Genomic DNA, 15,045 nt, shown 5'->3' on the forward strand with positions numbered 1-15,045 from the left:
GCATGGAACTTTTTTTTTTTTTTTTTTTTTTTAAATATGCCAAGGAAATTACACAGTGCAAGACCAAATGTTCAAACAGTATTTTATTGATTGGTAAAGCGTCATGGGTTCCTGGGGCTTGGGTCCTTTCCCCCGCAAAAGGAAAAAAACATGTAATCCTGAAGAGTGAAAGTAAAGTAAAATTATAGGATGTTGTTTGTTAATTTTGGTTTTAATCCACCTCTGAAGCAGCTCTGGATATGTGGCAGGAAGCAGGGATTTGCATGTGCAAATCAGCTGTCTGTCCTTCCAGCTACCCATCTGCCTGCTCGGTTTTGAAGTTTGGGTGCATGAAACTCCACATACAGGAGCAGCTTCACAGGCTAAATCTGCGAACTACTTTTGATGGCGTGCAAGTGACCAAAGTGTGCCCACAGGCAAATATAATCCGTCCTTACTCCATTGCTCTTGTGTGCCTTCCTAAAAACAGTCTTGTTGTATTAGTGTAACAGCTCCAACTTTTACAGCAGCAGGGCTGGCACACTGCAGTGGTCCGTGCTGCAGTATACTGGATATTCCCCACCTCCCACAAAGCAGGGGCCTTACAGCTTTCAAAAGAGTGCATGTACTATTTAAATTGTTTCACTGGGAGGAGAATTATGTGTTCTGCAGCGCCTCAGGACAATGAACCAAAGGAACTATAGAATATGAGCTTGGTGTTAAAGCCGTAGCTCTGCGTTGCTGTGCTTTGTGTGGGTTTTAGTCTGCTATGTAACATTACTTTTACATTAACATTTGTGGTTCCTTTTTTATGCACTCCAGCTTCATCATGCTCCACCCTTTATATTTTAACAGTCAGATTCCTATGATCCAACCAGGGTGGCATGTTCAAAGCTCCACTTCTTTTCAGCGCTGATTAAAAAAAAAAAAAAGGAAAAAAGCTCAGAGTATCAAAGAAGTTTACTTCAAATAACTTTTATTCACGCTAGGACAAGACTATAGCCAAAGAATTATACAAAACACAAAACAAAAGGGATTTTTACAACTCAATTGAAGACTATTTCACGCCACTCCAATGCTTGTATATCTATAATCAACAAAGTTTTCAAGCACAATATTACTTAACATTACTCATTGGATGCTTTCAGATACAAAAATGTATCAGGAGTAATAACAATAATCCACAGGTTCCTTTTACTCATACAGAAATTTTACTATTGACCTTTAAAAATTTTGCCCTGTGGGTTGGTCCCACTGATGCTTTCTCCCTTAGAAAATTCTCTGGCTGGAAAGACAAAGCACAGATAAACTTCTAGTGCTCAGAGCAAAAGGACTGTTTTTTATCATAGAAACAGATAGCAACATCAATTTCAAAAAAAAAAAAAAAAAAAAAAAAGACGTTTCGGCTGTGCATCCCCAGACCGAAAAGGCAGTGTTGTAGAAACCCACAGCAATAAGCTTGCCTTGAAAGCTTTAGTCATGATTTCACCAGGTATTGCTTTATGCTTTCCTACTGCATCCTAATGTAGAATATTAAGCCAATCAAGAAATTTAAAATAGCAGTAAATAAAGCAGCAAGAGAGATGAGCATGAACTTGTTCCTGTGACACATGACAAATACAGCCTTCTGAAGCCCGCTGAAATCAATGGGAATTTGCCCACTCGTGTCAATGCTCTTTCAAACAGACTTTTCTAGAAATACTCAGACTTTTCTAGAAATACTAGAAATAGGGACGTGCAGCTGAGTTCAGATCTGCACCTGCACTTCCTGCAGTTTAGGTGTGGCAAAGTTCGGCTTTCTTCACTAGCTGCCTTCCACATCCTACCCAAAGCCTGTTAGGGAAGGGCTTTCAGTGGTCTTTGAACCAAGGCATCCTTACGGCTCTGCTATTGCAAAAGTGCCTCTAGCCATTCACACACACCATCAGGGAGGGGATAATGTGTGGAGATTTAACGCAGACTCACTCTCGCTGCACTGTGCTGATGCCCCTGGCTTCATGCTGTGTGTGGCTCTATACCGTCCGTATAGGAGCATGTATTCCCCATAATTTACAGCCCAGCTCACAGTGGGCTCCACAGTTAACATCCAAATATTAGTGTCTTTGCGCAAAACAATTTATATTTCACTGTAAACTGTTCTCATATACTGAACCACAGAGCATGGCACTAGAGCAGGACAAGAGATCGTGTAGAAGAGATGTGATATTTTCTGGAATGTCCTTTTTGGTGTTAGCTCTGCCTGTGTGTTATTTGGGAGAGACTAAAGCTGAGCTAGTGACAAGATGTCATGGGATAAAAAAACCTTTTGGACCCAGTAAAAAGATTACATTGTTAAAAACAAAATGGGTCCCTTCTGTGGCTGGGGAGGAATGCAAGTTTCACAATTTATTTTTTGAACAATCAGCAGACAGCCAGCTAAATCATACTCATAAAATACCACTCCAGTTTGGATTTGTCACAGAAATGAAGCATTTAATTGCTGCTAGAAGTGACAAAGATAAGCTATGCTCATTCCCACAGCAAGGAAAGAGGCATCTGTCAGGAGAAAGACCTTTTTTTTCTGGTTCTGTGTGCTACAAGGGCGAATGCAATTACAGGTAAAAACCAAACTGAGTGACATAGCACAGTAAAAGCTTAAGGTATAATTAAGAACCTAAACTCCTCCAACTGCAGGTTGAAAAGCAGGTAGCAGAAGGCTGATTTAAGAGACATTCTTTCCCAGCAGGTTCCCCCCTATGAACACATTCTGTTTTACTTCCATATGGAATCTGTAAAAAAAAAAAAAAAAAAAAAAAAAAAAAAAAAAGTACAGCTCTATGGTGACCTTTTAAAATAAAACAACTATGCACTGTTACACTGTTTTTGGAAAGGCCACTATTGGAACACCCCCCCCCCCCCCCATCCCCTCTCCCATTCATGTTACACAGTGTCTTCTAGGGGCTTATTGCTTCTCGGGCAAATACACAGGATACACTTCAGGGCAGCACACCTGGCTGTTGTGTATAACAAAAATTTGTATAGTGAGATTACCGCCTGTGTGTGCGTGGGCATGTTTGTGAGAGGGAGGGGTCATTTCCTAAAGAATAAATGTTTGCTGGGCACCTACTTGCCCCTGCAAGTTAATAGAAGTTAGTTGCTTAATAGCCACTAGTGCCTTTGGAAAAGTTCCCTCTAATTCTTCATCCCAGACACATTGCCCTGAAAGTGTCCTGCTGTCTGTCTGCACAAATTAGTCAGTCTCTACATTCTTGTTCTCTACAGGACTTCTGGTGTTGGCTGCAGCAAAACCTTTCTAATATTTCATCTCCGGTTATGACTCTCAGCTTTTTAGGGAGGCTGCACTTAGATAAGATACCAAATCAAATACCACATACTCCAGAGAGGGATTCATTTAGCCACTTGAGTTCAACTGGCAACATTTTGTTGACTTTTTTGCAATGTAAAGAAACAGCCATTTTTGTTTACATAGCAGCTATTTATATATTTCTTTTTATTTTAGGATGTTGATTTAAGATATTTTAATGATTTTATTTTCCTTAGATTCACTTGCCTGGAATTAGTTACTTCATTTTCACTGAAAGTAAAATTAGGAAGGTACATAATTAAAAAAAGGGACTGATTTTGTCATCTTTACACTGGCGAAATTCCCATGAACTTTGATTACGCACTAGGAATTTTGCCTGAAGAAGGATCATATAATCAAGCATTTCATTGCTGCAGATTATATTAAAGCCAAACGAGCACACACAGAATTCCTACACACAGTCTAAAAATGAATTGCAAGACATTTAGTTTTTAGCAATTCCAAGGTTTACTATTCATTATTGTTCCCACTCCAGCCTGGGTAAAAGCATTAAGCTGGATAAAAATCACTTTGTCTTGATATCCAGCTTCATGTCACTCTAGCTTTCAGTTTCTAGTATGAATTTAAAGACCTAAGAACATAAAAGGAGTCCAAAATCCAATTTAGCTCAATATTCAAGCTGCAATACTAGGGAAGAATGGAGAATGGAGCAAGCATTTTTGTGGTACTTCCTGCGACAGCATCTCAGATCCTGAAGAGCTGTGGCTTGGGGAATTCTTGATCCAGCGGTGGAGTGCAAATTCCTACATACTTCTCCTGCAAGGCAGGGATTTGCTGCTAATGGCAATGGTTGTCTGGGGGTGGCGATGCGGTGGGATGTCCTCCTCCAGGCCTGCAACCCTCCTGCACACCAATGTCAGCTGAAGCGTCAGCCGCAGCACTGAGAGCTCTCTACCACTTCTCCAGCTTCACCTTTCCCTTGGACTCACTCAAAGGCATCACCAGGCCACATTATTTATCCATTTCAGACCATTTTTGGAAGTAACCTAAGTTCAGATGTTGATATTTTGGCAGCCAACATGAAATATCTGGGATTTAATTTTCGGAGGTGTCAATCTCCTTAGCCTAAGCTGAGGTCCATGAGAGACATGAGACTCTGACTTCTATCAAAAACCAGCTCCTATGCCACTGAATTTGGACATTAGAAATGAAGAAACATGAAATTAATTCACTTTTCTGAAACTCCTGCAATTTGTTGTCAAATCAGGATAAAATTGGACATTTTTAAGAGTGTCTATGTGAATGTTTTCCTGAAAGTATGGCTAAAATCACTGTTTAAATGGGAGACATTTTAACAGCAATCCATAGGGAGCTATTCATGGTAATAAAAAATACTGTGAGAAGAAAACAGCAGCAAGTGAAACTGCCCTCTCGGAAAGCCCAGGTCTGCTTTGAAGGAAGTGTTGATATTCACCATAAGCCTCAATCATTTCCCAGAGGGCTGTATGGTGCCTTGTAATGACATAATCAAAAAGTAATGGTGTTCTGGACTTAAAAATACAGGGCCTGATCCATCTCCTGGTGAAATCAAAGAGGATTTTGCTATTGACTTCAGTGAGAACAGAGTTCTGGATACAATCTGTGCGCAGTTTATTTGCACATTTGCTTATCCCAATGATTCTAACTTTAACCAATAGTATGTCTAGATACATGCCTGTGCACATGCGTGAGTGTGAGTTTATAATGTGGTTAAATTCAAATTATTTTGGCATTTTAAAAGCATTTCCAGCTACAAAGGACAGCTTTAGCTGATTTCCACCTCAGAATACAAACTTTAATTGGTAAAGTTTGTAACTCACATTTCAAGCTGCAATTCATGTTCAATTTCATGCAAGCTGAAAGACATAAATAGATTTTGCATTTGTGGGGTTACTTTTAAACTGATCCTACTATTCAGCCAATTAAAATATTGCAGCCATTATTTCAAAATGTGAAAGGCTTTACAAATTACCCAACTCATCAGCTATGGTCCTAGGTTTCCTTGAAGGGAAGCTTCCTTGATGACCACAAGAAAATCGCAATAAATGGCAAGTAAGATTGCCATCACAAGTTTGCTGAAAATACATGATGAACTCCTGATTGCTTTAGTCATGTGAACAGTCCCTTCAGAACAGTCCAAATTCAGGCAAGGTGATTTACACCAGGAGTTAATTTAGCCTGCTAGGACTCTGTTACCAAAATGAGCATGATTTTGTCTTGTAAATGGTGGATAGAATTTTATTTTATTTTTTAACTGAGAGGCATACATTCATTTTAGAGCAAGCCTTTCAGAATAAAAGTTTACTTTACATTATAGGAAATAACATTCCTTTTTTAGATTTCCCTTTTCAAAGCATGCCTCAGATTTCTAACTTGTAGCAGAGAGCTTTTGTATAAGCAATAAAAGTCTTTAAAATTAAAATGCTAATCGTAAACAAACCCAAATGCATGAAAGATATACTCTGACTGCATAACAAAAGAGAATTATATAATTCTATTTGAGTGAAATCTTTCATCTTTGATTTACAGCTTTGAGTCTGCCTATAACTGAAACCATATTGTTCCGTATCTTTCATATCATAGCCTTTCCCAAAATCTTGTTTTAATTAAGGTTTCTTTCAGATTGCAGAATAAAAAGCATGACAGTCTTCACTTATGGCTTTAATATATCCTTTGAGTTTGGAAAATATATAAAAAATGAACATCACTTGCTTTTAAAAGCTAAGCGAGCTATGAAATACTACAAGTATTCACTTTAAGGTAAAGTAAGACATCTCCCAGGGTTCATTAGGTGAGAAAGCTGTAAACAAAGTAAAAGTTGCTGTAGCACAATTCTGCTCATTTGGAGTACGCTAAATACATGCCCTATCTCTTTCTCTGATGGTAAGGCAACACGTGTAATAGTTTAAGCGTTCATTATCAGCTAAAGGCACAACTCTATGTTACGTTCTCAAACATGGATTTAAATAGCTAATATCACACTGCAGGGAAATCTTACTGCATTTTGGGGATCCAAAATAAAGCTAAACCCTTTGAAACTTTTTAAGCAACATCAGCTCTCTTGGTTCAGGACTACATAAAAGAATCAGTTTGTATTCTTATGACGACCTGTAAAAAATACTCCCAACACAACTTCCACAGAAACACCTGAGCTTCAAATGAGCTGCACACAGATACTTAAGACTGCTGTTCTTAGAGTCAGGACACAGAAACATTTCGGAACAAACTAAAAATACATTTGAAAAGCCATCCACTTTTCAGAAACTACTTGATCTCTGCTGCACATCTGTTGAGAGCTACTGTCAACTACGGAGGGTACCGCACTTTTTTTTTAAAGGCAGAAGATCGCTTATTTTAGAGAATCATGAATGTGTTTTTATGATATAAAAGATTATATTAAATGGAGAGGGATCTTCAGGAAAAGGGAAAATAAAATAAAGCACCATCAAGCACAGTACTTTGGGGGATTTATGGTACAATAAGAAATGCTTTCCCTTTAGCTAAAATCCCTCATCTTAATTTACACACCTCTCACTTATCCAACCAAGAATTCATCACAGGGCCTAAAAAAATGGCACAGAAAATAAGAGGGCTTTGTTTTTTTCATTACACAAAGCAAAGAAAACAAATTCTATTAACAGTTTAACACAGTATGAAAAAAATTACCCAGTAAAAAGTGTCAGAAAGTGATTCATGGAGTTTACCGAGTATTTTGCTGGCTGTTGGGATTCTCGTATCTGTAATCTATCATGTAGAATTTTATAATATTCTATTTCGCAATTTATGTTGGTGAGCGGGTCAAACAGCATATAAAAAGCATGCTCTGGGCTCCTTCTCCCAAGCCTGTTTTACTGTAACTTTAGAATTGTAGTGGTTACATTTAAGGAATCTTTAGGGCCCTTTCATGTCCATCCAAAGAACAAGTGAAGCTGCTATTCAGAGTTTTGTGCCCAGTGTTTATGTTCCATCTGATCTGTGCCACCCAAGCAGCAGACAAGACACGTCTGAGGGTGCTTTGGGGGGATACACAATGATGTCACCCACAGGAAATATCAGGAAGGACTTGGCACTTCACAAGGCTGGCTCTTCTTCCATGGGCTCGCCAGCAGCTCTGTAAAAATAAACAGGCAATCAGAATACGGCACAAGAGTACACAATGACATTGTAGATTTTCATGCATAATCAAAGCTGATTTTTCAGCTCTCTCTGATGTTTATTTGTGTTATTCGGTTATCCATAAATAGAGTTTCTTTCCTAGGAAGTATAAACAAATGTCAAGTGGAAAAACATTTTAGATCCAAGCAATCACTGAAAATGTTCCTGTTTATATTAAAATATGTCAGAATATTTTATAACTTTTGGTCCAGAAATGTACATGCTTTGTGTCAACAGAGTCAAATAATTTCATGAAAAAAATAGCTGTGATACTTCTATTTTACAAGCATTTGCAAGTAAAAATACACGTACGTAGTTTTTCAAATGGTCCCATACCATTAAAACAAAATAGTTCTTTAGAAGTTAGCAATGTTTCTTCTGGGTTTGTCATACCAGCCCTCCGATTTTTGATTTTGTGCTTTCATAAAGGCATTGACTGGCTGCCCGCTTGCCTGAAACTTCTGACACCCAATTCTGAATTTGCTTAGCAGATCGCTACCATGGAGCGGGTTTCTATTAATAAGGTCTAATCAGATTATACATATATTCTTTATTAGAAAGCATCTGGTCAATATTCAGCCTAGGAAAGATAAGCTCTTAAAAACATCCAGTAAGAAAATGATGGGGACGTATGCTGAGCTGGAGCAAAGTGCCATCATTCTTTGTAGCTAACAAGTTACTGCACCTGAGGATTGTGTCAGTGATTATAAAATGGAAAGCTTCTGAGACCATGGTGAGATCTCACTGTTGAAGGGCATGAGAACTTGGACATAACCATTTTTCGCCTCAGCCCTGCAGAATACCATATGAAAAATGAGCTTAAAACCTCCTTAAAAACAATGACTTCAAGCAACTTTGAAATGAAAGGAGGGCAAAAAGTAAATACAAATAAATAAATAAAACAGACATTTACTAGTTAAATCTCACTTAATGACTGACTTCAGTAAAACATCACCCAGAAAGTGCATGTTCATGAGAACCCGTGAAAAAAAAAAAAAAGTAATTAATGCGGGCTTGCATAGGCTTTGGTGGTTTATCCAGCAAGGAAGCCAGGAATTTTAACTGAATCTGGACTTTATTAAAATCTTTCCCAATGAAAAATTCAGCAGTGTCTCTTTAAGTGATTTTATACAGATTATTCCGTTATGATTTGGAAAGATCATAGCTAGCATGTTGAAAAATAAGTCAGATGAATGATACATGAAAAAAAAGTTTTTCAGCCTACTCACTTTCCAAAGGGTTATTGACCCCAAAAGATTATTAATCTATAAATCTCAAATCCTTTGTCCCTGCCCACACCGCGGAGGATTTTTCGTGTGCACGATAAGCGCTGCAGGCTCGTGGCTGCTGCGCGCGGAGGTGAAGCCGGATCTGCAGGCAGGCTGCAGCGGGGGCCGCTCTGCTTGGGCAGAGCTGGGGCGGGAGCACCCCGCTGCCCGCCCGCAGCTGCAGCAGATCGCCACTCCCCCCCAAAAGGCAGAGCAGGCCAGGAGAGCTTAGCAAAACACACACAAAAATATTTACTGAAATCTCTTTCAAAAAATCACTATCATCACTGTCTTCTCTCCTTTTTTTTTTTTTCTTTCTTTTCTTTTATTGTTCCAGCTTGCAGCAGAGACCACACAGTGGCAGCAGGGTGGGAGGGAGCCCAGCTTGCCGCCAAGCTCCTCGGCGGTGACTGTGCCTTGGTGGACCACTCCAGTTGCCAGTGGTCAAGCTGGGTGCGAAAGTCACTCACCGCCAACCTGCACCCGCTACAGCTTCTTGCAAAGAGTCGTTCCTTGGAAACAGGGTAGCAGGTATAATAAAGACATATGTGTCAGGTGGAGAGTTCATAATTATGTTGTATTGTTGCTGCTTTGCTGACCGCAAGCTCCCGGTTTCTCCAGTCACTTTTGGAAGACCTGTATGTTCTCTGGCATAATGCAAAAGCACAGTAAGCCCTTGTTAAACATCCAGGACCTTATGGGTCTGTCTGAGAAGAGAATAATCTGGAAGTAGATAACAGTTCTAGTTTTTTAGGTTCTGCTGTAAGTGAATGAGAAGAAATAATTGTCTATGGATTTCAGTTAGAGATTGCCAGAGCAGGAAGGAGAAGAGCTCCGGAAAGCTTCTGGAAGTGCAAGTCGGAGTTATTTATAAGGAACTAGGGAAGCGGTACAGGCACCAGTCTGTTACATGCATTTGGCTTCTGGGGGTGACATTCCCATGCACACGATCCAACTGAGAGATGATCTTGTTCAGGATTTGAGACCTCGGTAATTCTTCACTGAGGAGGGTGACTGTGAGTGCCAAGACTGACCCTGGGTGCTGTCCCACTCTCCTGAGGCAGCCAGAGCCCGCCTGCCAATAGAAGTTTTTATATGTAAGTGCAAGATGCAAGGCCCTTTTGGGGATCCTGGAGGAGGCTACAGCACCCTGGCAAATCCAACCATCATGTCTCCATGTGGGTACCCCAACAGCTTTCTCCAGTCCTTTGAAGACTTATGCAGTAGATGCTTTAACTGCAGATTATTAGCATCAGAGATGTCACCGGATCTATCCAATGGCTTATCATTAAATCATACATTTTTACAGAATAATGGCTTAGGCCAGAGTTTTGTGTGAGAACTAGTGAGATTTTAGGGCATTTAGTACAGAAAGAAAAACACTGTAGTCACATAACATTAAGTGGTAAATCAATATATACCTATTCTGCTGAAATCAAAAGTTCCCCAAAGAAAAATTGAGGGGCAGAGTTTGACAAGCCAAATATATGTTGCCTCAATTATGTCATTGTTAGTTACATCAGTTCAGTCAGTCTTCCTGTAGTTGACAAGAAGCTGGCATAAAAACATAAAACAGGCAAAAATATCATATTGTATGCTCTGACTAATTCCTCAGAAATGTGCCTGTGAGCTTGGGTCTGATCTGGATTGATTCTGTGCGGTTGGCAGATCCAGGAGGACACAGACTGGGACTGTGATGATTGTAGAACCACAACTGCAATTTTTCATTGTAGCTTCATTGTGGCTCATTTAAACTGCATGTTCCTAGGAGCAGAGCCTTCTTGCATTTGGTCTGTTTATTTTGGTGTGCTATAAAGAGTGCTCATCTGTAGATCTATATAAATACAATTCATACTATTGCGCATTGAAATAATCTCTTTGTAGTTATTGCTACACAAAATTATTCCATTTACACCTTAAAATGAAAGAAATAGTTGAGATAAAATCCTGCCATATGGATCAAATCTTGCAAAATTTGTGACATTTTATGTACTGCTCTGTGGCAATTGTGAATAAAAGGCTACCACATTTTTTAATGAGAATATTATTTAAATTATTTCATATCTACAGGTTTTTTTAATTCAACTTTTAAGAATACAGATAAAACCCTTTACATCATCCAAAAAAGTAAATGCTTGTCTTACCTTGTTTTATAAATTAGAATTTCAGAGATTCCTCATACCTACATCATCAAACATGTAAAAATAAAAATTCAAGGTATGACTCCAAGTCACAGAAACCGCTAAACAAAAGATAGATTTTCTGGTGTGGTATGGCTCTTTTATGGCATGATCTGTTCCTAATTTAACTCAATGGTCTCAGGAAAGATCATTGTAATTGAAAAGTGATCCTCTGGTAGAAGAGAAAAAAAGGTGCATTTCTATACTGTGGAGATGATTTGGAGAGTGTCTGAAGACATCATATTAGAGATCCTGAGTAAGTGTATATCCTAGTAAAAATGGACTTTGTATGGATCAAAGGAAAAACGAACCGAAAGCAAAAGCCACCATAGTTTAACAGCAGAATAAAGCAGAAGAAGGTAAATACACATACAGTCTCAAAAGAGGAAGTCCTGTCCAAATAAGGCAAACCAAATAAAGCATAAACTCTGGCAAGTTCAATGTAAACCCACAATGAAGCAGGCCAAAGGAGATTCTGAGGAGCAATATGTTACAGGCATAAAAGCTACTAATTAAAAGATCTTTCAAAAATATGAGAAGAAATGATCAAAGCATAAAAGGAGCATCAAGGAAGGTAGACCACAAGAGCAAAATGAGCTATTTTTATCTGTGTTCACTAGAGAAGTGTCAGGGAGCTTTTGTTATTTGCAGATGAACTGTCTTAAACTGAATCAGCACCAGAACAAACTGATATATTAAACATTACCAAATGGCTAAAAGCAGATGATAAAAGCAGATGATATTTGTCCACTGAGTTCTAAAGAGCAGTGATGAGGATGTTTCTAAAGAAATAATTATTAAGCATATTCTGCTGCTTAAATCAGCCTCCATGCCAGAAGCAGAGAAGGTAAGAAATGCAATCCCTCTTCTGGAAACTGTAGGAGACACAGAAAGTCTGCACCAGGCAAATTGATAGCAACTACAATCAATGATAAAATTAGTAGTCATTTAGATAATAATAATTTGGTGAAGAGTTAAGGTTTACCTCTTAGAGAGGAATCAAGCCTTGCAAATTTCTTAGGGATTTCTGAAGGGATTGAACTGAGAGAGATAAAGGGATACCACCATTCAAAGAAAGTTTGCCAACAGTTTTATCCAAGTGCTTGAAGAACTTGGGTTATAAGAGAAGACCCTCTCATAGATTAACAATCCATCAAAAATTGGAAATGAAGAATAATACTGGTCAGTTTTCACCACAGAGGAATGCTCCCTAGCATCTCAAAAAGACTTGGCACATGTCTTTTGGCAACATGTCTCAGCACATGTTGTGATAAGCATGAAAGCATAACACCATTTCTGACCGGAAGACTAAAGGGAAAAAGAAGGTAAATAAACACAAATTAAAACACAAATGGTGTGTGTGGGGGAGGCAGCTTTAACTGTTTATATACAGTGATGTACTATGACTGAAAGTCACTGGGAGTGGAATAGAGAGTAACAAAAAAACAACAAAATACTCATATCAACAAAATACCTATTTATAAATCCGTAGCGTGCACAACACCTTGAATCCTGCATGCAGTTCCTAGCCCATTTCAGAAAGAACTGTAAAAGGCACAGAAAGGGGCAAGAATAATGCTCAGAGGTAAGAAATGATTTTCCTACCAGGAGGAGTAAGTAAAGGAGGAGCCCTGAGATAGCTGAAGTCTTTAAAACCAGAAATGGGGCAGAGAGCGTGAATAAGGAATGAACTGCTTTTATTTCTCACAGAACAAGAACTAAGGGGCACTCAGTGAACTTATCATGTTTGAGGCAAACAAAAAGAAGCACAGTGCCTGATTATATTGTGGAATCCCTTATCTGAAGGCCAAAAGTGTAAGCTGGTTCAATAACAACTTTGAAAAATTTATGCCTAGATAGGTATCCTGGTGGTTTTTACACAGGACATGTCAGATACAACTGCTGACTTGTCCGCTGAGATCTAAAGATGAATCAGGACAGGGCTGGCTCCAAAATTCCTCTATTTCTGATTCTTTTTCCTACACACATGCTACCAGGGGACTAGAGGAAGGTGGGCTACTGTCTGACCTCACATGGCCATCTTCAGCTCTTCAGCCTGGCTGTGATTTCAGATCATGTGGGTTACAGCCAGGTAGGTTCAGGTTATTCAACCCAGCTGAGGTGGATACTCAAAACAGTGAAATGCTAAGTGAAGCTTTATGAATTGACACAGAAACACAGAAAATGACCCTTGGTGATGGCTAGCTGTACCCCATAACCTAACCAGTCATTCTAGTGTATAATGTGTGACCAAAACTGCAAGTGGTAGCTCAGTAACATTAAGAGAAATATCTAAAAATCATGCTTTGTTTTCATTTCCATCTATGCCAAGCTGAATGAGAGCTATAAAGTCAAATTCTGTTAAATGTTATTCTCAAGATTTACTGTTTGCTTTAAAAATAGTAAGTGCCAGAGACCTCCCTCCACACCCTTTTATTTTTCCATTTTAAGAAGAAATGTACAGAAGCGCCAATGTATCAGGGACAGCACTGTACTGAACATTTTCACAGCAAGATTTCTGAAACAGATGTCTGGCCAAAGCAAAATTCTAATCAGCTAAATCTGCATCTCACTTAGAGAATAAGCAGTTATCACCACACAAAAGTTATGGCAGTTGGAAATGTTTTATACGGCATGCCTGTTCCTTTAATCACATCTGTATTTAAATCTGTGTTAGCATCATGCATGTTTTCTTTCCTATCCATGAACTGTTTTTTATATCTGTTCTCTTCTGAAGTCTATAATCAAGTTTCAATTAGATCTTAAAATGCAGAGTTGTGCTTTGGTAAAATAAAACACCAAAAGCATAGCAGCTTTTCAGTCTTCTTCATTTAGCATGTCAGAGAAAATCAAATAAAAATAATAATCCACGCTGTCACTTGAAGAGAAGAAAGAAAAAGAGAAGAAAGAAAGAGAAATACTTAAAATGGGCCTTAGCCAGGAGCATTTTATCCTTTATTCATCAGTGGTAAATGAGTCAGATATGAGTTGGCCAGGAAAAGAGCTGCTTTACCCAAAATCAGAGTTTAAAATGAGTCATCTCACTCCAAACACCAATATATTCTCCAACATAACTGGCAAGAGTTTCCTGCAAAGTGGCTGTTGCTCCTGCTGTCTTCATCTGGAGGCCTGGCCATCCAAAGCTGAAGTCAACAGGATCACTACCACCAGTTCAGTGAAACGAGGTTAGAGAGGCAGATCAGAATTATTAGCCTGGCTGACCATGGTGTGAATTAAGAAAAAGTAAATGGGCTCTTGGCATAATGAAGGCACCAGCAGGAGCCTCTCTAGTTTCAGGAAGCCTCTTCAGGCTGCCCTGCCAGCCATAGCACTTTCTGCTCTGATCTTGCCCTGCCAGCCACAACCCAAACAAATACTTAACGCAAGGGCTTGCAACAGGTCTTCTGAAGGTAGCTATGTGGCCTGCTTTTACCACGGCCCTTAGCAGGAGCACTCAGGAGCCCTGAGGGCACTTGAAGTTGCTACAACCCTGTCATTTGTCACAGAAAGGGACTGGAGAAGGAGTATTGCATACTTGGTCTTTAGTTATAACCAATGTAACAAATGTAAAAAAGTAAAGTTGTGACTCATCACTACATCACTCCAGTTTGTGTTGGTACGTGTCTATGAAATGAACGGTATGTTTCTATGAAATGAATGAAATTATACTGGCATGAAGCTGGAGTATGCAATCGTGAATCAGTCCCTGGACTCGTAATTCCATACAAGAGTTTCATTCATGTTCAAAGTGCAGCCAGCTCCTCTCGGGAGACTTCCCACAGCCCAGAGGCCTGGGTCCTAAAAATCAGACCTGGCGGGTGAGCGTTTTTGATTCCCTAACACTCTTTTCATTCAATGGGAAGAAAACAAAGTGAGTGATGTCCCAAAGTCTCAGAAAACCTAGCTATCAATTTTGGCCCAGTGGCATAGAGTTTATGTTGTCCCGTCACTCACTGACGGCAGTCTGGTTTCGGGTACTTCTTTGTGGATTATGAATGTGGAAACAGAATTAGGAATGCATGCATGTAAAGGTTTTTTGTGCTGCTGAAAAACCCCTACAGCACCACAAAAGGTATTTCAAATGAAGCCATTTTTCCAGAGAACAATTCAGCATGATGGA

The 15,045-nt window shown here is 39.2% G+C and overlaps 1 protein-coding gene and 1 long non-coding RNA gene across 2 annotated transcripts in view; one reads left to right on the forward strand and one right to left on the reverse strand.

Annotated features, from left to right (window-relative positions):
• The window catches only part of LOC135327481 (uncharacterized), a 47,307-nt gene extending 36,520 nt beyond the window's left edge, over positions 1 to 10,787 (forward strand). Inside the window, exon 2 of the long non-coding RNA XR_010387652.1 lies at positions 9,083 to 10,787. This is a non-coding gene — a long non-coding RNA (uncharacterized LOC135327481). The remainder of the gene's footprint in view (positions 1 to 9,082) is intronic.
• HDAC9 (histone deacetylase 9) overlaps positions 5,582 to 15,045 on the reverse strand; it is a 306,119-nt gene continuing 296,655 nt past the window's right edge. Inside the window, exon 26 of the mRNA XM_064506335.1 lies at positions 5,582 to 7,433. Within this exon, the coding sequence (XP_064362405.1) occupies positions 7,394 to 7,433 (40 nt within the window). The 3' untranslated portion in view covers positions 5,582 to 7,393. The remainder of the gene's footprint in view (positions 7,434 to 15,045) is intronic.

Source organism: Dromaius novaehollandiae, chromosome 2 (assembly GCF_036370855.1).
Source record: "Dromaius novaehollandiae isolate bDroNov1 chromosome 2, bDroNov1.hap1, whole genome shotgun sequence".
NCBI lineage: Eukaryota > Metazoa > Chordata > Aves > Casuariiformes > Dromaiidae > Dromaius > Dromaius novaehollandiae.